Genomic DNA, 23,153 nt, shown 5'->3' with positions numbered 1-23,153 from the left:
GACACCGCGGACAGTCGGGGTATCGAGTCCGTCGCCGTTATCCGGGTTTTGTCCTCCTCGTTTTGGACGTTACGCTTATGGAGTCGTCGCCGAGGTGTCCCGCGGACGAGACACCATCCAGCTAGTGTTTGCTCGCCGCAGCCAGTCCGCGGAGGAGGAGACGGAGACGGAGGAGGAGGAGGAGGAGCTCGGTGGCCGCGCGCTTACCCGACCGACCGACCGACGAGAGAGGGACGGACACGGACGGACATTTGGTGTTATTAACCGAAACGATGGGCCTCATATTCGCCAAGCTGTGGAGCTTCTTTTGTAACCAAGGTGGGTGTTACGGCTCGCGACGCCTCGCGCTGTTAGCCCCGTCAGCACACACAACAAAAAACAAAAACAAAAACAAAAAAAAAAGAAAGTGAGAACGATCTCTTGAGACTTTCAGCACTGAACTGAAGCCACGAAAACCATTTTTTTTTTTTTTTTTTTTTTTTTTTTAAAGTGCACTTTTAAACGACTGCACGCGGTAATCTGTTTATCAACTCACGTGATTACCTTAAGTCGCCGTGATCCGGCACGAGCGCGTTTCGTCCAGTTGTCCCATCATCTTTAGCTCACTTTGCAGGACAACACGTCGCGTTACGTAAGTCCTCCCGGACCCCTCTGGAAAGTTTGTTTACTGTAAACACTCACGCTGATGCATTTCTCCGTGGAGACGATAAAAAAATTTTTTTTTTTTTTTTTTTTTAAAAACACATCCGTCAGCTGTTGCTCCAGATCTTTTTTTTTTTTTTAATCCGCTGCAAAGTTTGGGAAGTATAGTCTTTTAATATGCAGTTTTAATCCACTTAAGGCTTTAAAGAATATAAGTACATTGATGGGAGAAATATATAAACACGAGTATTACAAATGATTATAGTATAACAAATATCTATCATACTCTATAATCAGTGTTTTCCATCATAACACTTTTGTTATTTTCATAGCAGCCGGTGTATTTTCAGATAAATACAGTAAAGATAACAGTTCAAAATGATGGGAAAATGTTTTTTAGTCCGGTAATTGCCCACCACTTGCAGAACCTAAACCCTCCAGAAAGCTGGGAAAACCCTGGTAAATAAAATAGATAATCAGTAGAATATGCTAATAAAATATGCAAATTTAACGACTTTGTACAAGATATTGTAAATGCAAGAAAAGTAGAGTAGGAGTTTAAAGATGGGTTAAAGTGATGTGAAGTATTAATTAAGTATCCACCTACATTTTGTTGTTTTCTTACTATATGTGCATGTTTTGTTTTTGAAAGACATGAAAGAGGTTTCTGAAAGTGATAAAAATAGCTTGCATTTTCTGTTCTCCTCCAGTGGTCATTATTGTTTTTCTCAGTCGTTTTTTTTTTTCTTTCTTTCCGTCTCGACTCCTTCGGTCCTGCGGGTCACAGAGAACCGACTCCCAGTCCCTAATTCGGGATTACAGTGTTCCCGGTGTCTAGTTTCACCCACTAAAGACCATCACAGCGTGGGCTGAGTGAGACGGTTGGATACAGAGCAGCTGCTAAATCCATGTAATCAACACGGTGTAATTATATTACTAGAAAAAGAACTAACCAAGCAAGAAGTGTTGATTCTTACAGTTTTAAAATTCTCCTTTAAATGTTCCTTAGTGTCTTTTTTTTTTTTTTTATGCTGCAGTTTGTTGTAAAAAAAAAAAAATTAAGTCCTGTCTTGTAAAACTACTTTTTAACACTTAAGAGGCTCAGAGTTTGAATCTTGTGTATTTCTCCCCTGCTGGAAGTTCGTAGTTTGCTTTTTTTCTTCTACTGATTATTCTAAAGTTACATTTTATACACCCAGTAGATGATTGATTTAAAAAAAAAAAAAAAAAAAAAGATGTTAGTAGTTTACGTGTTAGCTTTGCTTACCTTTTAATTTTAGCGAAGCCGTAGCAGCAAGAAAACAGCAAAACTAAACTGATGAACTGAGTCGCATACAGATGATTTATTTTGGCTGAACCTCGTAACAAACAGCTGACTTGACATTTCACTGTCTACATCCCCATTTAACATCTGTTTACTCTCCAGAGGAGAAGAAACGTTTGAGCTCGTCTCCAGCGGCGGAAAGAAACGCCAAAGTTAACTTGTTTATAAATAAAAAAATATGTATATATATTTTGCCAAGGTTTTCAGCCATCACTGGTTTTCACGCTAACTTCAGTGCACAAGACAAAGAGACTTCTTTGATAAACATTAAAGCTGCTATTTTTTGACATTCTGCGGATAATTTTAGTTTTTGAATGTCTCGCACATAAAAGTCGTACGTTACTGCACCTTTTAATATCAAGGAGTCGGTGTCGGAAATGGTGCATGCGGCTAATTTACAGGAAATATTTTCAGTGTATTGGTGATTAAAAAAAAAAAAAAAAAATGAAGAAACACATTTCTCTTTTTGGAAAAGTAAAGAACATTTATGTGTTTTATTAGAGATTTTAAAGTGTGGATTCGATGGCTGTGGTTCGTAGGGCAATTGTGCTGTCGGGATCATCACAGGGGAGCTCCTCTTTTAAAGGAAGCGATACACGTGCAACATCCCTTTAAAGGCCAGAACAGCTCGTCGAACGCGACCGATCTGCGGGTCCTCTGACCAGACTTGCTTCCTTCCTCCCCGGCGGCCGACAAGTCAAAACACCATCTTGGGATGTTTTCGCACGTCCGTGTCACCTCTGATTCGACCTCAACGCCTTCAGTGTTTCTCGCTGGTTTTTATGAATGGCGAGAAGTTACTGCGGTCGTGGCCGCGTTTGGGGGGGGGGGGGGGAAATGAGGTCAGGCGCAGTTGAGGAAGGAAGGAAGTTGAGCCTTTTATGATTTTTAAACGAGCTGACATTGAATGCTTTGTATGGACTCGTTGGAGTGGGTTTTTTTTTTTTACAGCGACTGAATGAAGAGAATTCCTTCACGCGTGTTTTTATGCCTCTTGAGTGTTTTTCTGCAGATCATAAAAGTCCCACAGTTAACGGACCGTGTTTGTTTTGCAGAGCACAAAGTGATCATTGTGGGTCTAGACAACGCAGGGAAAACCACTATCCTCTACCAGTTGTAAGTCCTTTTTATTGAACCTTCTTAGACGTCTTTTCTTTTCTTTCTCTCTTTTTTTTTTCTCGACTTTCAAACACTCACTCGACGATTCTGTTGTCATTCAGTCTGATGAACGAGGTGGTCCACACGTCTCCCACCATCGGGAGCAACGTGGAGGAAATAGTGGTGAAGAACACCCACTTCCTGATGTGGGACATCGGAGGACAGGAGTCCCTCCGGTCCTCCTGGAACACCTACTACTCCAACACGGAGGTGAGAAACTCACTTTCTACTCTCTCGGGTCGTCCGGCGGCGAGCGCTGTCCGCCAGCAGCTGGCGTGTTTGACCGGGTCAGAGGTCAGAGGTCGGAGGTCGGGCCCGTTCACAAAGGGCTCCGTCTGAAGAGCCAAGCTGGGGTCAGCGGAGGCAGATGTGTTGGGAGATCTGTAACGGATGCTCACTCCGGAAGCACACGGACGTAACCGAAGCGCTGCGCGTGACACGAGACCCTCGGCGGAGGTTTAACGTTTAACGTTTGTCCAGTCGGACCACAAACACTGAAGCCGATCGATCGCCTCTCGTTCCCCCGCACGTCTCTGCTCCAGCTGACACGCTTCGCTGATTGATTTGTTGTTTCTGTCATTTTAGTATGAAAAATACCAAGTGTTTACTAGTTCCAGCTTCTTAGTTGTGATTATTTTCTGCATTTCTATGTCTAATTATCTTTTTCTTTTTTTTTTGACTGATGATCAGACAGAACTAGAAATTTAAGAATGTCTTTTTGGGCCTCTGGGAATTAGAAGACATTTTTCCATCTCTGGAGTTATCTTAATGGAACATTTTTGACATTATATAAAGCTAACATAGCTGACAGGAAAATTAATCTGCAACAAGTTTATTTAATTAAAGTGGTTATTTTTCAAGGAAAAACGTCCAACCTGCCTTTGTTCAGCTTCTCGGATGTCGGGGTTTGATGCTTTCTTTCTTTGTTGAATATGTTATTAACTCGGTGTCTTTGGGTTCGGCGAGTTCGTCGAGTAACAAAAGTAATTGAAACGGATCACTTCTCCGGAGCCATTAATTGTAATGTGTCAGTGTCGAGTAGATATGTCATATATTTACGTGGTCCGCCTTCTCAAATGTTGGGACTTTCTGCATTTTTTTTGTATTTTTTTTATTGTAATAAATCTAATATCTTCAGATTTTCCACTGTCGGAACAAAAAAAAACAAAAAACAGCTGGAATCTTTTACTATTTACTTTTTAAAGAACAAATAATCAATCTTTTAATCCAGAAAACATCAACAGAGAAGGTAAATCTGACCTTCAGCCCTCTGGAATTGATTAGTTGACTCACTTTGTGAGATTAGTCAAACAATATTGTTGCAGCCATGTTGCGGCGACGTGGCAGATGGAGGCTTTTTTTTTTTTTTTTTTTTTGCTTCGTTATTCACGGGTTTAAACTATCATAACGTTAAAGCATCTTCGCATTAAACAATTGTGAAGTTGACGGCCAATGGACCACCGTAGATTTACCGCCGGCGGTCCTGGAGTTGCAGCCGGGCAACTCGCTGGTTGTAAACCGGCTCATCTTGGAACAACTCGTGGCGACGTGTTCGATCCTTCTTCTTCCTCTTGGCTCGTCGCTCTGGTTTAAATGGCGTCTGTCACGTCTGTAAAACGTTAACAGGCTTTTTTTTTTGGTCTTTTGTCATCCAGGGCCACTCTTTCTCATTCAACGGGGCCCCATTGTGAGGCCCTCCGTCCGGATGGGCCCACCGGCTGTGTCGCCTTTTCATTGCCGCAAATGCGTTTTTGAAAAGAGGTCGCTCAGTGTGGATTATTTATTTTATTTATTTATTTTTTTTGCCTCCTGCTCCGCAGTTCATCATTCTGGTGGTGGACAGCACAGACAGAGAGAGGCTGGCCATCTCTAAAGAGGAGCTCTACAGGATGCTGGCTCACGAGGTAAAACTCTTCGTGTCGTGGCCGTGGGGACACAAACCCAGTCTGCGCTCGCAGCGGACGCGGCTCGGCCCTTTCTGACCCCCGTCCCCATTGTTTAGAGGCTGCGGTTCAAAAGGCGACGCGGAGCCGGGCGGCGCTTTTATTGTTCTCTCCCTCCCGTCTCCCTCAGGACCTGCGGAAAGCAGCTGTGTTGATATTTGCCAATAAGCAGGATATGAAGGACTGCATGTCTGCAGCAGAGATCTCCAAATACCTCAGCCTGAGCTCCATCAAAGACCACCCCTGGCACATCCAGTCCTGCTGCGCTCTCACAGGCGAGGGGTAAGTCATGTCTGCAGCACATACATGGTGACAAAGAGCAGAAACGTAATTATTTAAGGATTAGACCCCCACCTCGGTCCCAGCTGCGAAACACACCCGCAGCCGGTATACAGATGTTTCTAATTGATCTTTTCAAGTTTCTCAGGCTAGAAAAGAGTAGCGACGAAAGAAAAACAATTCGTACTGTTTTCTGAAAGAAAAAAAGAAAAAAAAGCTGCTGTTTTCTTCCAGCTTGAACTGTTTTCCGATATATTGTAGTATTAAGTACAGCTCGGCGCCTCGGCTTTTTTTTTCCCCCCCGCTGCTGTTTCATTTGTGTGTCAAGCGAAGAGTTCTGCGTGACTGATGAAGCGTCAGGTGCTCGAGTTTGCAGCCGCTGTGTTTTAGTGTTTCCATACTGTCCACAGGAATGTTTGAGGTAGACGACATAGTTTGTATCGGCAAAAACAATTTTCAGTCGTCAACGGTCTGAGCCCCGATTGTTTTTAACATAATCAGAATTGTGTAAACGCTTTATTTTTGGAAAAATTGATTTCTATGAAATATATCGTACCTTTTTCTTTTTTTTTCTTTTTTTCCTTTTCTTTTTAAACCATTTTGAGCAATATTATCAGCATTTACAGCAGCGCATCTGAGAATTATAGATTAAACGGTGATATACAGCCCTCGCATGCTGCACGTCGGGGAGCATAGGTCAAAAAAATAAGTCATTCTGTAGTATGTCGTCCAAAATCTGAAAAAAAAAAAAATCGTACTATAGCGTGTCGTCCAAAAAGTGATACTATATAGTATGATGGGGGTTTTTTTGGTCAAAAAAAATTTAAAATACTTAAGTACTTCATATTTCATATTTTAGACAATATACTGTAGTATATTGTCTAAAATATGAAGAAAAAGTCATACCATAGTATGTTGTCCCAAACGTCAAACTATATTATGAGTTTTTCTTCATCCAAAAAAAAAATCACAAAAAAAGTCATACTATATAGTATGATGATTTTTTTCGGCCAAAATTTTTTTAAATACTTAAGACTACATGTATGTCGTCTTAAATATGAAGAAAAAGTCAGACTGCAGCTTGAATATTTTTCATCCAAAATATTTCAAAAACAGTGATACTGTGGCCTGTCGTTAAATAAAACAGGAAAAAAAACTAGAATATACTAACACGGGCACATTGGTAGTGGTAAACGCTGCTGCCTCGCAGTCGGAAGGTCGTGGGTTCGAGTCCAACTGGAACCAACGTATGTATTTGGCCTAAAAGTTATACTATAGTGTGATGTTTTTTTTTCAGCAAAACATATTTAAAATACTTAAGACTACAGTATGTTGTCTAAAATATGAAGAAAAAGTCACACCATAGTATGTCGTCCCAAACGTCCTACTGTAGTATGACTTTTTTGTGATTTTTTTTTTGGATGAAGAAAAAGTCAAACTTTAGAAGGACATTTTGGACGACATATGACATGACTTTTTCTTCATACTTTAGTCTTAGCACGTCGTCCAAAAAGTGATCCAAAAAAAAAGTCATACTGTAGCAAAATATGCCAATTGAGGTCATGATTTCAAGAGACTTTTTTTTGTACATCTCGGTGTGATAAACATGTCCAACAAATTTAGTGTGTGTAGGTGAAACTAGGTGCTGGGGCTGCAGTGTAGGGGGCGCTAGTGAGCCGTTTGGTCACGCTCACTCACCAAACCACTACAATACGTCTATTTTCGCCTGGTTCCAAGTTTCACGAGTTTTTGAGTATTTTAATGCCGCCAAAAAGACGATGAAGCTTAAGGAAGAAGAATAGGACTTTGGCCTTAATTAAAAAAAAAAAAAAAAATAGGTGTTGTTCTTTTGAACACATTTGAGATTAAAACTTGGTGTAGAAACTCGCCCGGAGGAGCTGCAGTGACTTCTGTAAACCACCAGATGTCGCTGCTCCTGCTGAGTTTAAGTAGTTCACCGTTGTCTGAACGATATAAAACCGGTTTATATTTCCTGCAGTGGAAGGCACTGAAACGTATTTGAATATTTTGCGGCAAGCAGTGATATGTTACCAAATCTGCCAGGTGACGTTGGACGCAGATAAACCCGACGCGTTTGCGAGCGCAGGAGGCCCGATTTCCCCCGTCGTGCTTTTTATACTCCACGTGGCAGGATTGTGAAACGGCGCTCTTCCGTGTTGCTGGAAGGTCTTCGCCGAAGCGCGCGCGTGTCCACCTCTGACCTTGACCTTTTGCGTTCTCCAGACTGTGCCAAGGCCTCGAGTGGATGACCTCCAGAGCCGGACTCAGATAGCGGCCTCCCTCTTGCCACCTAACGCCCGGGCGGCGCAACGAGCGTCTCCTCATTGGCCTATCGTTACCTTTCATCCCTGCAAACGACGAGAACTCTTGACGCACGGGAGCGCCCGACACCCTCCCGCGGAGGAGCTGCTCCCGCGGAGCCGGCGCTTCTCCCGATCAGACCAGAAATCATGAAGAGGCCCGACGATGGAGCGAAGCCGGAGAAGGACACGATTTCAGAGGTGGACTCATCCTTGACATTACATACATATATCGTTAATCATATCAGAGGTTGCCATAAACGCCGCGTGGATGCCCAAATACACGGTGCAGCTGTTTTGTTTTTTAATTTTTTTTTTTTTTTGTGTATTTGTTCAGGTAAACTTTTTGATGGGGAGGGGGGGAGGGAAGGGGATTACGAGCAGTATTGTAAATTTAAGTTGTTACACACTGCACATTAATGCTCCACTATAATGTTCTGATTCTCAGCACAGCTATTGATATCTGTTACGTATATTTTCAGTTTCATAAGCTACACTCTCGGTGGTATTTCTCACACTCAAAAACTCGCTGGTGCCGTATTAATTCAAACGTGGTAAAGTACAAAATCCTATTTTTGTTTTAATACTCGCGAGCCGGAACTTTTATCTTGTCGAGCCGAACGGCGACGATTCAGAGCGCCGGTGCGCTAAATTGACCTTCTTTTAACCTCTGGGGAAAAACACCCTGAAATGAACCCTGCAGCGTTGTTTTCAAATGCAAGTACGAAGCGGTTTTATTAACGGTATTTTAAATGTAAACACTATGATTTTTTTTTAATTTAATTTTACTCTCGCTTTATAGGCTTGTTTTTCAGTGTACATCAGAAAAACCCGTTTTATACTAACAGATGGCCACCGAGTCGCTGCATCCTCATGTAAACATTTAACCATATTCCTCATTAAGCGTTTTGTACTTTTTACACAAAGGGATCAGAAGAAGCTTCCCTCGAACAGGTGCCACACATCTATGGAAAGTTGTTACTCTTCAACCACTTAGACTTCGGGGGTTTCGTAGCGGTAAAATGATTTTAATTCCCGTTTTGGCCGTCGTATAGTTACAATACTTGATCCTCAGCCTTAACCGAGCTGTTCTGGGCGTCTGGAGGACCGCATGTGGTAAAATCTTTGACGGCCTGCCTGTGATTTGTGTCCTCTTCAACCTGGTGTAACAATTTCTTTGAACTTGCAAACAGATCTATGCACGTGTCACTTTGAAACTTTTACAAGTTCTTTAGTGGCCAAAAAAAAAAAAGAGGAGGAGGAGGAGGTGCGCGAGTTTCATCGAGTCTGAACGAAAGTGGTGATTAAAAACCTGGCGTCCATCTTAGTCCGGGGGTGCCTCTGGGTATTGTTCGTCGTCGTGGCGGCGAATTCTTTTTACTTACACACTTTTATATATATATATATATATATATATATATATATATATATATACACACACACACACACACACACACCAGGAAGACTCTTTCAGCATTAAGGTTTACAGCTTTTACCTTGAGCTCACAAAGCAAGGGAACCGATCCGATTCTGTGTTGGTGACGTGTAGTCTTGGGTCATGTACTGTATTTCAGTTTTGTTTTCAATAAAGGTTTGTTTTGAACTTTGAAGTTCCCTTTCATCCTTTTCAGTCCATTTGCGATAGACTGAAAATACACTTTCAACCTCGCGGCCAAACTTCCCCAAATCGTCTTCTTACTAGATTTTAGCGATTATTTTACGACAAGAACGAAGCCGCTCTGATCAGAACACCAGTTTATTCACATCTGCAATATAATCGGCTGATCAAACAAAGCACAGAGCAGTCAATAAAAGACACAGAAGTCCTACTCACTCGTAAGGAACGTCAAGAGGAGCTTCTCAATTTCTAAAAAGGATTCTCGGTCACGTGGTTTCCTCTAAACTACTATACATTCACTTTTCAATGAAGCTTTTTGCACTGAGGTAATGAGCAAAGAAGAAAAACACTGTTAGGAATGGGGGGGAGCGGCTGAACTGGGATCGATGGAAAAAAAAAAACAACAAAAAAAAACAAACACTGGATTCAGACGACACACAATGAAACTAGAATGGTGAACGTCCGATATGTTTTCTAAGCTGGAGCGCTTTCCTTTGGCCGCGTTCGCGGTGACGAGTCGATGACGAGCTTCAGTGACAAAACGCAGCGCTTTTAGATTTAAAAAAAAAAAAAAAAGAAGTTCTCGGTAACGTCACCGTCGCACGTGGAAAGGCGACGCAAAAAGTAGCGAACGACGGGAGAACAGATGAGCTCTCGGGCTGGTCGGTCCGGTCGGTCCGGTCGCTGTGATCGGATCCAGCCCGTCCCGGGCGGAGGGTTGGGAACTTATCCGTCTTCATCGATGCTGGTGTTATCTGAACTCCTCACGCTGACATCATCATGGAGAAAGAAACCAAACTGCAGTCTTTTCTTTCTCGTCCACGACAAAAGACCTTCCTCCTTCTCGAGCGTCCGTGAAGTGGTCTCTTTGGAAACGTGGCCGGTGTGGGGGAAGCCTGTGTGTGTACGTGGGCGTGCGCGAGAGCTGCTCGGGGTCGAAAATCAAACCGGAGAATGCGTGAAGGCGCTTGATGTTACCGTGAAGAGGTCCTCACAAAACGTCCGCCGCCTCGCGGCACGCAGTTCACCGCGACATGCATTAAGTCGTAACGGGCGAAGATGGCTTCGGGGTGAGACGGCGCGACGCCACAAATGAACAAAAAGAGGGAGATGGAGCGAAGGAGGGGGAGGAAGAAAAGCCGGGATGTTCTTTGGCCGAGGCGCGTCCGACATCTACACACACAGAGCTCTGGGGAACCTGGGGGGAGCGAGAAAACGGATGTAAGTGGGGAAAGTCCTCGCGGGATTAAAAACCAGCAGCATTTTTAACACGGTAAAGAAAAGTCGCACCTGTCCTCGGTGAAGCCGTCCAGCTCCTCTTCATCGTCCAGCTCCATGTCCAACTCGTTGTCGAGACAATCTCGGCCGTAGCCACTCAAGACGCTGCAGGTAAGAACGTTTAAAAGTGATCGGACCTCTTTCTGTCGTCATTTGGAAACTTATCGGCGGGTGTACTACCAATATCTGTACATGTTTATGATAAGCTGAGCTTATTTAAGGATATGAGATGACTTGAGTTAATAAATGATATTTCTCTATTTAAGTAATGCATATTCATCACATGCCCAACAGTCTGTACTGTTGCTGCTGCTGCTGACCTGACGGAGCGACAGGTGAAGAATACAATCCTCTTCAGTTTCTTGTTGTAGAAGAAGTAGTTGAAGGACCACAGGCTCCCTTCTTCCCCAAAAGGGTCCGAGTCCAGATCAGGGTTGTAGCTGAGAACGGAAACGAAAGCTTCATTATTTTTAGTTCATCACCAGCTTTCAAATCCCAATTAAAAACATGTATTTTCAGATCAGGCCCAGTTTAAAACTGTAATAATATTATTTGGGGGTTTTATTTACTGCTCATGTAGATCCTTCTGTGTTGTTTTGGCTTAACATTGTTTTAATTCAGTGTTATTAATTATTTTGTCTTTAAAAAGGCCCAAATCTCAAGTCCGATTGCTTTGACTCCATTTTTTTGGGTCAACTTTTATTCTATTTAAATTTGCTATATCAACAAACTTGACTCGACGCCTACCTGTAAATGTCGCAGCCCTGCAGGTTGATCTCCTGGTCGATGGCGTTCCACAGCTCGGGCCCCAGAGAGTTGAACTCTTCTCCGACTGCAGAGAACAAGCTGCTGTTTACTGCGTTCGCCACCTGGAGAGAAACCGCAGCCACATGATCAATAAAAAAAACAACAACAAAAAAGAAGAAGTCTTATCAAGAGTTCAAACTCGGCTGCGGAACGGCACACTGACCCAGTTGAGGCTGGGCTCTCGGCTGAACTCGTGGGCTCGCGCCGCGCTGAAGTCATAGTCCGGCCTGAAGGACTCGTTGAGCGTGGTGATGAGGTAGAAAAGAGTCTTCCTGCAACACTTGTCACTCAGAGGGTTTTCCCCGTCCTCGCTGCTCTTCCCCAGCCTGCACAGACCAACACGGAGGTCAAAATTAAAAAAAAAAAATCTTGTCTGGTATTGCCCATCCTTTACTCCCACTGGGCTGCAGTACTCACTGTGAAGGGCTGGTGGCGCTGGTGGACTGAGGAGGAGAGAGGGCTTCCAGGACGTGTGGCTCCCCCTCCTGGCAGAACTGCTTGAACATGTGTTTGTCGTCTCCTGCCATCTTGCAGGAGTAGCTCTCGATCCTGCAGGGCAGACGGAGGCGACAGCTGGAGTGAGGAGCTCCACGGAACGCGTCGAAACGCCACAGTGACGTAAAAACGGTGGCTGGATCACTTCAAATCCATTTAACGGTCCGTCGGGCTTAAACGTACCCTCGCGTAACGCGAGACGGCCACTTCAGGGCGTTTTAAAAAATGGATTTAAAGCGTCGCAGCCCTTCCCTCCTTCGGAATAAAAAAACAAAACAACAACACGCTATCCGACTCAAACAAACGTATCACGGCTGCAACCAACAATCAAACTGTTTGTCCTGTAAAATAAAACCATGAATTTGTTTTTTTATTTTTATTTTAAATGCAAAAATGAGAAGTTGGAAGTCAAAAACTCTGGCACTTAACATTTGTGAAACTGTAAATCAAAAGGTCACCGTGCGTAAAACTCGAACTTGCAGAACGTCTACAAGCCGTCACCGTTTGACAGGAGCTCTCGCGTCTCGTCTTCCCGCCGGAGGTCGCACCTGCACAGCCGCCCGACGAGCCCCTGCTGGGAGGTCCCGGCGTGCTCGTTCACGTTTGTGGGTCAGACGCTGCCGATGCAGATATGCGAGTGGAGCGGGCTGGTGTGCGGTTGTTTATTTTGCCCCCCCCGGGCAACACGGGTGGGGGTGGGGGGGTTACGCAAGAGCTCAAAAAGGTTGCGATACTCGAGACGAGACGACGCTGCCCCGCACCGTTGTTTTTTTAAGCACCAAACAAATGCCCTTTACACAGAACACCAGTTAGATGGGGTGTTCCATCTAAACAAGCGCTTCGCCACGTTCCGTAGATGAAGTTCAAATAAATAAATAAATAAGAACCGTTTCACGTCAGTTTATTTCGACACGTCGGCAGAAAAAAAAACCAGAAACCTCCTGGAGGCGCGGTGGGAACGTTTGCAGCTCCGTCCTGCTGCACTAATCCACTAAGCAGCCTAAACACGAGCAGCCTTGGCAGCTCCGGCAGCGCGTGTGTGTGTGTGTGTGTGTGTGTGTGTGTGTGTGTGTGCGCGCGCGCGTGTGTGTGCAAATAACACACTTTCACAACAGTCTCCAAAATAGGCAGCGAGTGGTGTGAGAGGACACTGTGGTCTCTGTAGGTCACGAGCAGCGCAGAAGCTCGGTTTCGGCCACCCACACTACGAACCCCTGCACTCGGGACCGGGCCGGGCCGGGCCGGGCAACTCCAGCAGGCCTTTACGTCAGCACGGTCACCGTATCCACGAGCCCTCGCGTAACCCCAAACGCACTAATTTCTTACGGTAAACCGTTATCATCATGTTGCATAACGCGCAGGAGGAGGAGGAGGAGGAGGTGGTGGTTTGCTCTACTGCCCCCCCCCCCCCTTCGTGATCTCTGAACGGGCCGCACCTCTCGTGCCCTCTTGTCCTCGTCTCCTCCTGATGGCTTCAAACTACTGCGGCGGTTTTACTACTGCGCGAGAGACTCCGAGTTGAAAGCGATGTTCCTGTTGAGCCTGAACTTCTGCTCTGCTGCAACGCGGGCAGTAAAAGCTGTTTGTCAAACACGTCTGGAGAGGCCACCTTGGAGCGCATCCCCTCCGTGGGGGGTGGGGGGGGTTGTTCAAAGATGTCTGCGCAAAAGTAAAGGAGCCCTGTAGCTTGTTGTAGAAAGGAGCAAAAGCACAGAAGAGCCCTTTACCACCCTCACAGGTGCGCTTCATTCATGTCCTTCCCGTCCGGGCGGTAAAAGGGCTCTTTTGAGCTTTTTTTCTTTAAATGAAGCGCACCTGGACATTTCATTCAACACCTGGTTATTTGAGCAAGCTGTGTGGCCTATCGCCCCAACTGATTCGCATTTTATTTTTTTTAAAAGTAGAATTGTGATTATTCGACCCAGGAAATAAAAACAAATTCTGACAAAAACAACCATCGTGGGAATATCAAGAACCCAAACAAAACGAATAACTAAAATCACCCGAAAGCATCTCGTCTGGATTAAATTCTGTGAAAAGTTTTAATATCGTCACCTATTGGCCAATACACACCTTTTAATAATAATAATAATAATAATATATCCGTGATTGGCCAATATCGGCCTTTCGAATCAACCGACCGATAAATCAGGTTGTTTCTACAGAAGCTGAACGTGTTCTCGTAAACAAGTAAACAAGTAAACAGTGAGTATTAAGAGCATCGTCAGTCGTTACCTGCCGAGGATGCGAGACTCTCCCGTTTCCACACACACCCGGGAGCTGAGGGCTTCAAAACTGGAGTTTTCCAACAGTTTCATCGCTGTCTGTAATAAAAATAAAAACAAATAAATATATATATATATATATTTTTTTTTTTAAAAAGCACAAACATACAGATATCGTTAGTTAAACTGCCACATTTGGGCCATAAAGGAGGTAAAACGGTTTTGTAAAACGCACTACGGTCGCGTTTACTTGTCATTTAAACGCGTGTCATTTAAACGCGTGTACTCGTCATTTAAACACGTTTACTTGTCATTTAAACGCGTGTACTCGTCATTTAAACACGTTTACTTGTCATTTAAACGCGTGTACTTGTCATTTAAACGCGTGTACTCGTCATTTAAACGCGTGTCATTTAAACGCGTGTACTCGTCATTTAAACGCGTGTCATTTAAACGCGTGTCCTCGTCATTTAAACGCGTGTACTTGTCATTCAAACGCGTGTACTCGTCATTTAAACGCGTGTACTCGTCATTTAAACGCGTTTCACTCCGTCGAGGTGTGATTAAAAAAAAAAAGCTTCTGGTACACGAGTGATAACGGGCAGATAAACACACGTGACCACCGGGTGCCTGCAGCGCCCCCTTCAGGACGATCTTCAGATCGAAACACAATTTCCTCCTCCAACCACCGCCCCTCCCCCACTCCGCTCAAACCAAGTTGACAAATCGTCTTCCTGGTTCAGTACGTAGTTACAAATAAAATAAATAAATAAATAAAAAGTCACTTACCGAGTATTAATTTTTCCGCGCAGGCAGCAAACAGCGGGTCCAGAGGCGGAGCGGCCGTCGGTACCGTTAGGACTTCTCTCGGACCGGCTGGTTAACGGGAGATTAACGAGCCGCGCTTTGTTGTTGACCAGCGAAACGTTAGCCGAGTTAGCGCTTTAGCTTCGCTGTCAATTGACCGTCCTTCGCTTCACAGCCGAGCTATTAATTCGCACTCGAGCTTAAGCATCGTTCAAAAGCACTCGGTCGAGAATGAGTTATTCTGAGGCCTATTAAATTTATAGAAAAACTGCTCTTCCCGATTAAATGCGACGAGATTAAATCCAAAGACTGTTGGCGTCCGTCGGAGTCTGTCTGCAGCGGCATCCCTTTCGACCTGGTTTCACAACGCGATCTGTACGTAGCTGGATCAAGTCGCCTTGCTCTAAGCGACTCGATCGGGAAAGCAACAGCGAGCTGCTGAGTCTGACAATATGTTCAAAATGGGTTCAAAGTGGCTGCGAATCGTCGATTTCCTCAACAACGCATCTATTCTCGTCAAAACAACGGAATCAACTGTACGATGAAGCCAAGCCCCTTTTTATTTATATACGTCTGCTGAAGTACACGCCCACTTTTGTGTATGTTCTCTCGTGATTGGCTGTCTGAGCCTGTCACTACATGTCGCAACTGTGATTGGTTAAAATTTGCCCAGTCCCCAAGCAACAGCTGTGAAATCAGAAACCACAAACAAAAACAGCAAATTCGGGTTTTTTGTTGTTGTTTGTTTGTTGTATTTGAGATGCTAATGTTCACTGATCACCACCGCAGGCCCCGGGCCTCAAGACATTCACTCAACACTTTTAAAATATCTAACATAAACACATATTTGTCTGGCTTTTGCACGCAAACAGTCACTTTGTCTTGTTCCATATCTACTTTCTTTAACAGCCTACGTGGTCTATTTTTTTTTTGTTTACTTCACGGTCCTCTGCATTTTATTGGTTGTGTTTTTGTGGTGTCATCAATTGCTAAAGAATTTAACAAGATACCTAAAAGCTGAAGTGGATGACTAATATTATTCAGGACCCAGCACCCCATCAAGCTCAGGAAACTCTTAGTTTTGCCAGTTCACTACAATAAGGGCCCAGTGGCCTAATGGATAAGGCATCAGCCTCCGGAGCTGGGGATTATGGGTTCAAGTCCCATCTGGGTCGTAAAACAACACTATTGACATAATAGACCTTAATCCGAGCAGAGATTAATTGTTATTAGTGCCGCTTGCAACATATAATAATGCTGGTTCAAGACTGACTTGGAAGCACAACCCAAATCCAACATTTCAAAACAAAATTTTATTAACATAAAATACAAACCACACATAGCAATCATTCACAAAAGTGGCTGGAGTTTATTGGTCAGGTCTGAGTGATGTAAGATGAAACATCGTCCAGGCCTGTGCGCTCATTGTCCAGGTACTCCAGGATAACATTACCCCCATTGTACAGGGGGGTTTCTGCGTGAGCCAGCAGCGAGAGCAGAGTATCATCCATCCGGAGAGCCTCTCCTGTGTGAGGATGACATAACCGCAGCTTCTGCAAACAGAGAGGAGGCGTGTACACTGTTAAAAAATATACACCAAGATAAACCGTTTTATTACATACACTAAAATTTGTATTTTTCCGCATCAGTCAGCACACGCGGATGAGGACAACGTGAATTAAGTTGAAGAGATTTCACACTTTATAGTCCATAAAATACAAGCAGAGAAAACTGTGAAGGTAAACAGGAAACATACCGTGTAACAATATTTTCTTCTCATGCTCGAGTTACTGCTGTAAATCCATGTTACAGAAATATCAACATGCAAAACACTGGTTAACCCAGTTTCCTGTCGCTGCTGTCACATGCTGTGGGCAGGAAAGTCTTCACATCTAACATCAGCATTTCATGTGCGCGAACAGAGTTAATCTATATTCAGTGATGGAAGAAACTCTTCTAACATAAAGGGGTGAGCTTTAACGTTGAGAGAAGAGAGGTGCAGGCAGCAGAACAACTGCAGGCTTTTCCAACACTCAACACTTAAGTGCAGCAACCAAATGTTTTTTCACCGCACGTAAGCTTAACTATAAACTTTATTTTATCAATGCTTAGTGATTGTTATTTTTTCATTATTATTATTATAAACAAATATCGTCGTGATGATAGTCCAAAATTATGTGAAAGTTAATCGTTTATTTGCCTACCCACCAGAGCCCTCCAGAAACAGACCTTGAACTGTTGAGTCATGAATGCGTCATAGAATTTACTGTTGTTATCAGTAACTATCTACCTGCTTTATTACCTTCGCTGTCAGTACATTATTGTTGTTCTCGAGGCTGGCAAGAGAGGCTGAATAGTCGACCACCTTCCCCACGCTCCATTTGGAGCAGAAGAACATTGGCTGGCTGGAGTCTTTAGATTCTTTGGGAAGATACACCTGAAAATAGGTTCTCTCCGTCTGGAAAACCAAAAAAAAAAAAAAACAGTTGGACACAATGATGACGGGAGAACGGCAGGTGATGTGGAAGAGGCAAGAATGACAGTAGAGTTATAAAAAAAAAAAAAAAAAAAAAAAAAAAAAAAAAAAAAAAAAACAATCAGCTCAGATGTTACCTGTGGCAGCCCTTTGTCTCCTGCTGCATGCAGTTTCAGTTTCATGAGCGCTACCTTTGCTGCTGTTGCACTGTTTTTTGCCCCTCTGCGCCCTTTACTTTTAGATCGGTCCTTTGACTCTGAGCAATCACAAGAGAGTAATATAAACGTAAATCAAATGTAAGCAGGTTAAAGGAAGGAATGACAGACAGAAGAACTTCCGTGTTGCAGCCTGTAAAAATACCAAACTACTTTTACTAACCAACGATCTTCTGCACCAGCTCTTTGGTGGCTGCCATTCGAGGCTTTTGGACCTCCAACTTTTCACACTTGTGATCATCTTGATGACGATGGCTGCGAGGGAAAAGTAACAAAATTTAGTTCACCCCTTTTCTTTGAATCCCTTTGTCCTTACGACAGGACACGCAGTTCAGCTCACGACATGTTGTTTTCATTGCAACAAAAAAAAAATTCATAAAAAAGGGGAAATAGGAAAACCTACGCCAAACAGAAGTGTTTTTCACACTGCGGACATATTACTGGTAACACTTCTTTTCCTTTGCAATCTTCAAAAGAACACGGATAACTTGTGCTGCCGCCCGCAGTCCTGGATTCCCTTTTTACAGGCTCCTGAAAAAAATAAAAAATTAAGGAGATGATTAACTAAAAAAAACAATGCCAGTATCCAGTTAAAATGATGGGAAAGTGTGTCAGTGGTTGTTCTAATCTTATTAAAGATTATGACATTATGTCTTCATCGTTACGGCCGACCTCTGAACATGAGTGGGCCTCTCTGCTTCTGTGTTCGTGACTGGAAGAGACAAAAGAAAATGTGTTTCACTAAAAAAAGGACGTAACGAACATACCTGACATGATCTAAATTTTATATCTTATATTTTTACAGTTTTACTGCTATTTTATTGCTTTCTATTATTCCATTATTATCTATTGCTTCCTGTATGCTGCTGTAGCGAAAAAATTTTCCCCTCGGGGATTAATAAAGTAACTACCTAACCTAACCTAACCTAGATTAAAAAGTAACCAATCACATTTACATTAAACCGCTGCACCTTCGTTCCTGCACTATTACAGTACGAGGTGTTTGTCTCGAGTATTTCTGATTTCTGCAACTTCATATTTTATCTCCGCTGCGTTTCACAACAAAGGTGTTGACAATCTGACAATTAGATTTTCCAACTCCTTGTTTAGTTTATAAAAACGTTGTTACTTTCAGACTGAGAAAACTCAATGATCCTAAAAAAAAAAAATGTAAAACATAAACTAGGCACTTTTTTTTGGGCACTTTTTGCTAGAAATAAATTACATTAAACAACTAAAATATTCTATGTTGTAAATGGTAATGCTCTGCACATATAGAGTCTCAAAGCATGTTTTGTCTTCCATTTTCACACAGATGGTGTTCAGTATCTTGTATATATATATATATTGTAATGATGTATATAACTTAATTATTCTTTTCATTTCTTCTAACACTTACCAGAAAACACCGCTGCAGGAATCACAGACACACGGGAGAAAATCTGAGAAGAGCAAATTAAATCCGGTTACTGTCACAAAAAAACCTCGAAGTTCAACGAAGTCTGCAGAAGATGTTTGTTAAGATTCACAACAATGCTTGAAGGTTAGCGGTTAGCACGCTAACGTAGCGAGCTAGTCGCAGCTGCCGGTCTAAATAGGCTAACAAACGGGAAGCTAAGCCGACGAGCTAAAAGAGACGCTCGGCATCGCTTCATATTAAAAGAAAAACCGGCTGCATAAGGTCCCGCTTCAACAACTGTACGTATCGTCGTTCAAGTGAGGCTGGAGCGGACCTTTCTGATTGCAGGAATCGAGCTGACAATGTTTCCCAATGTCCAATTCAGCCATTTAGCTCGACGTGAGACCGCGGGAGGATGTCAACACGAACTTTGACCCCCAAAACAGGAAACCACGTGACCAAAGAGTTTTTTTGTTTTTTTTTAAAGTTTTTTTTAGTTTTCTTTATTTAAAGAAAAGTTTTTCATCGTTCTTTTTATGTATATGGCAGGATTTACTTTGCACGCTGAAATAAAGATGTTTGCGTGTCATAAATCGTTTTTTTTTTTTTATTATTCACTGCAAGTTTATATTTTCATCATATACTGGTTTTAACTTCATCAACACAAATATTTGCGAAATAAAAATTTTTTTTTAAAAAAAAACGACGCCATTATTCATCACACGATTCTAAAAGTTGTATTAGTTTACTGACCTATTTGAAACGTAAGGGAGCGCGTCAGGTATCGAGACGTCACCCCGCAGGTATCCGGTAAAGGTGCGGTGGGAAGGTCGGTCCTTGGCTGGTTTGAATTGAAAACACAAAGCCCGTCGAGCTGGAAAATCTGCTCGGCACACACACACACCCACACCCACACACACACACACACACACACACACCCGCCTGCAGAGACGCTGAAGTAGCACGGCTGCGCTCGCTTCTTTTCTTTTCTTTTTTGTTGTTGTTGTTGTTGTTGTTGGACAGATTGCGTGACTGCTTTTATTTTCCAACGCAGTTTTCTCCAAAAAGCTACAAAAAAAAAAAAAAAATGAGCAAAATCTCGCAATTATTCAAGGGGAGCTCCAGCTCGAGTTCATCCGGCTCCTCGAGGTCCAAACACCACCGCTCACGGGGAGGACCTTCGCCCCAGGAGGCCATCCACAAACTCCGCGAAACGGAAGAAATGCTGTCGAAGAAGCAGGAGTACCTGGAGAACAGAATAGAGCAAGAACTAACGATAGCCAAGAAGCACGGCACGAAAAACAAGAGGGGTATGGTTTTTTTTTTATACTGGTCTGAAGAATAGGCGCACCCGCTGTCCCAGGAGAAGTGCAGCGACACAGTAGGCCTTCAATCTTGTGCACTGCATCTTAAAAAAAAATAATATATAAAAAAAAAATTTAAAAAAATGCGTATTTCTTTTCACCATTTGCAGGCGAATTTCAAAGTAAAACTCCTTGCAGATATTAAAAGATGCTCAACCCCTTTCAGACGTCGTTGTTTTGCTATTTCCTGATTTTCCTCTGTTTGTTGTTTGATTAAGTTGTCACGTAAAGCGACACAAAACAGGCGCCGGTGGCTTTAATTGAATAGGACACATGCGCCATTCGATTTATAAATATTCAAGTGGATGAATTTACGGCATTAAAACACAATCAATCCGACCTGCTAAAAATACGAAGGTTAACTCTTGAAACTCAACACTGTTGTGCTAGAAGTAACAACACTGCAAAGGGGAGTAGCGTTTAGTGAAACCTGAAAGGTTCCTTCGCTGTACAAAGAACCTACAGTACGCTCGGTGCGAAGTGTTTTCTTAGACCGGGATGAAACGATGAAGAGAGAGGGTTGTTTATGTTTGACCTCTGCAAATCGTTCTGTTGCAGCCGCCCTGCAGGCTTTGAAGAGGAAGAAGCGCTTGGAGCAGCAGCTCGGCCAGATCGACGGCACGCTGTCCACCATCGAGTTTCAGAGAGAAGCTCTGGAGAACTCGCACACCAACACGGAGGTCCTGAAGAACATGGGCTTCGCTGCCAAGGCTATGAAGAAGGTCCACGAGAACATGTAAGGAAAAGCTGGTGATGCAAAACGTGGAGGCAGATTGAAGTTTGATCACATTACGGAACACTGATTCATTTAAATTTGGACCGAAGACCAAACAGTGTGCAACAGAAATTCATTTCAAAGACGATTGGTATTACCATTTTAAATAGGCAAGACATATTTAACAACCATATATTTAAACAAATCTACCCACAATGCACTGAATTAATGAATATGCACACGGTATCTTTTTTACTGTGATAATTTGACACTATTTATAGTTATTTGTTTAGAATTTAAAAAAAACAAACAAGTAAGGGTGTTGTTTTATGTGAGGAAAGATTTCATACTTGAGTTTTCAGTGATGTTAAAATCTGTTTTATCTCTCTTCTCTCGCTCTCAGGGACGTTAACAAGATAGATGATCTGATGCAGGATATCACCGAGCAGCAGGAGGTGGCCCATGAGATCAGTGACGCCATCTCCAGGCCTTTCGGCGAGACATTTGATGAGGTTGGTATTTTTTTTTTTTTTTTTTTTGTGTCTCCGTCGTTTTTTGCGAAGTTGTTTTCTTTCTTGTTTTTTTGGCACAGATTTTGAAATATGCTCGTCACTTCCTGTGTGTCGCCTGTTAATCTTGTGCTTTGTTAGGACGAGCTGCTGGCGGAGCTGGAAGAGCTCGAGCAGGAGGATCTCGAGGAAAGCATGAAGAGTATGGGAGGACTGCCCAGCGCTCACAGCTCCAGACTGCCTTCATCACGACCCAGTCAACGCGCAAGTAAGTCTTTAACGCTGGATGGACTATTAAAGGGCAGATTACTTTTTTTCCAACCATAACTGTTCATCTTTCAACATTTACAAGACACTTTAACTACTTTACCTGCAGAATACAAGTATGATTTTCATTTTTGTTTTAGAATTGTGAAAAAGTGGTTGGTGCTACCAAAACTACACAATCATTTATTTTAAAAGCGCACTTTTTTTTTTTTAAACATGTTTGTACCTATTTTATGTTTATTTTATAAATTTTTCATATTCTTAGTTTGAACATTTTTAAATCACAGACAGTGATGTAAACACTTTTACCAACATATACTTGGATATACATGCATTTAGAGTAAACAAAAGCTTGTTGCAGGAGCGGGAGGAAGCTAGAAGTTTATACAAAGAGTTCTTGGCGAGATCAACATGATTACATTAATAAGGACAAAAGATACCATGGTTCATGCAAACACAACATAAGATTAATAATCTGTTTTTGAGTGTGGGGGAAAAGTGTTTCTTGCATCAATAACAGAATAGAGTAATAGACTTAATAATTAGCTGCAACTTTGATAAAGGTTCCATAATAATTTGACAGCAATGATCGTTAACGGTTTCCTACTTCTTTTTCTTTTCTTTTTTTTTTTTACAGCGACCAAGAAAAGGGTTGAAGATGATGATGACATGCGTATGCTGGCCTCCTGGGCTAATTAACTACATTAAGACAGCCTCCCACTTAGAGAAAGCAACACAAAAACTCTTTATATATATATATATATATATATATATATATATATATATATATTATTGTTGAAGGTTTTTAGGGAAAATGAAGATCATTATTTTAATTTTTTTATTTACTTACTATCTTACTAGCTTGTAATGTCACTTTACTAATTATATTTATCAAGAAAGTAAAAATTATAAATGAAGGAATTAAGAAACTATTTTAGATTTATGTTCCATGTGTCTTTTGTTTTCGTACAGTAATCCTTCTTAATTATAAAGAGCACTCCTTTTCATTTTATCACAGAGGGTAGAACTGTATTTCACGCAGCTGTAAATAATTTCTGATTTCGCAATAGTGTTGTAAATATATTGTTTCGGCAATAAAACCGTCTCCCATATGTCATCTCAAAGTATTTTCTTAATTTCTATTTTTATGTGCTGTTCTTCTATATTATTATAATGTGACAATTTGTCCTTTTTGGGCGAGTGAAAATGGTTTTATTTTTCTGGTTAAATTTGTTCAAGTAGTAAATACCGTGGGTTTTAAATAGGGTTTCCGTTTCCGCAGCGTTTCCTCTCTTTTCTTTGTATTTACGT

General features: G+C 42.4%; 4 protein-coding genes and 1 non-coding gene across 6 annotated transcripts; 3 read left to right on the top strand and 2 right to left on the bottom strand.

Annotated features, from left to right (window-relative positions):
- Positions 1 to 234: 234 nt before the first annotated feature.
- Positions 235 to 9,864, top strand: arl8 (ADP-ribosylation factor-like 8). Its single transcript, XM_069159563.1, has 6 exons — positions 235 to 318; positions 3,022 to 3,082; positions 3,187 to 3,334; positions 4,945 to 5,028; positions 5,198 to 5,349; positions 7,591 to 9,864. The coding sequence occupies exons 1-6, from the start codon at positions 273 to 275 to the stop codon at positions 7,637 to 7,639; spliced, it is 540 nt and encodes a 179-aa protein (XP_069015664.1). The 5' UTR covers positions 235 to 272; the 3' UTR covers positions 7,640 to 9,864.
- On the bottom strand, positions 9,406 to 15,427 carry maf1b (MAF1 homolog, negative regulator of RNA polymerase III b). Its single transcript, XM_069159562.1, has 8 exons — positions 14,880 to 15,427; positions 14,101 to 14,189; positions 11,788 to 11,919; positions 11,534 to 11,696; positions 11,311 to 11,432; positions 10,884 to 11,003; positions 10,576 to 10,668; positions 9,406 to 10,483 (listed from the first exon to the last, which is right to left on the bottom strand). The coding sequence occupies exons 2-8, from the start codon at positions 14,181 to 14,183 to the stop codon at positions 10,459 to 10,461; spliced, it is 738 nt and encodes a 245-aa protein (XP_069015663.1). The 5' UTR covers positions 14,184 to 14,189; positions 14,880 to 15,427; the 3' UTR covers positions 9,406 to 10,458.
- A 572-nt stretch (positions 15,428 to 15,999) lies between these two features.
- Positions 16,000 to 16,072, top strand: trnar-ccg (transfer RNA arginine (anticodon CCG)). Its single transcript has one exon. It is a non-coding gene; the product is annotated as a tRNA-Arg (tRNA).
- A 118-nt stretch (positions 16,073 to 16,190) lies between these two features.
- zfand1 (zinc finger, AN1-type domain 1) lies at positions 16,191 to 19,491 on the bottom strand. 2 transcript variants are annotated; one of them, XM_069159548.1, is made up of 8 exons: positions 19,322 to 19,491; positions 18,988 to 19,030; positions 18,261 to 18,300; positions 17,992 to 18,119; positions 17,752 to 17,843; positions 17,511 to 17,629; positions 17,188 to 17,355; positions 16,191 to 16,450 (listed from the first exon to the last, which is right to left on the bottom strand). In XM_069159548.1, exons 1-8 carry the CDS (start codon positions 19,374 to 19,376, stop codon positions 16,274 to 16,276), a joined length of 822 nt encoding a protein of 273 aa, XP_069015649.1. In that variant the 5' UTR covers positions 19,377 to 19,491; the 3' UTR covers positions 16,191 to 16,273. The 2 variants fall into 2 exon arrangements, with proteins under 2 accessions (XP_069015649.1, XP_069015650.1); XM_069159549.1 differs by having other exon boundaries at positions 17,200 to 17,355; positions 19,322 to 19,485.
- Positions 19,492 to 19,872: 381 nt separating this feature from the next.
- Positions 19,873 to 22,954, top strand: chmp4c (charged multivesicular body protein 4C). Its single transcript, XM_069159547.1, has 5 exons — positions 19,873 to 20,297; positions 20,910 to 21,087; positions 21,470 to 21,578; positions 21,717 to 21,843; positions 22,480 to 22,954. Exons 1-5 carry the CDS (start codon positions 20,075 to 20,077, stop codon positions 22,539 to 22,541), a joined length of 699 nt encoding a protein of 232 aa, XP_069015648.1. The 5' UTR covers positions 19,873 to 20,074; the 3' UTR covers positions 22,542 to 22,954.
- Positions 22,955 to 23,153: the final 199 nt, after the last annotated feature.

Source organism: Embiotoca jacksoni, unplaced genomic scaffold (assembly GCF_022577435.1).
Source record: "Embiotoca jacksoni isolate LCO1_2020_lvr unplaced genomic scaffold, fEmbJac1.0.p SCAF_25, whole genome shotgun sequence".
NCBI classification, from domain to species: Eukaryota; Metazoa; Chordata; class Actinopteri; family Embiotocidae; genus Embiotoca; species Embiotoca jacksoni.
The sequence above is the reverse complement of the archived record's forward strand: the minus strand, read 5'-3'. Positions and strand labels throughout refer to the sequence as shown.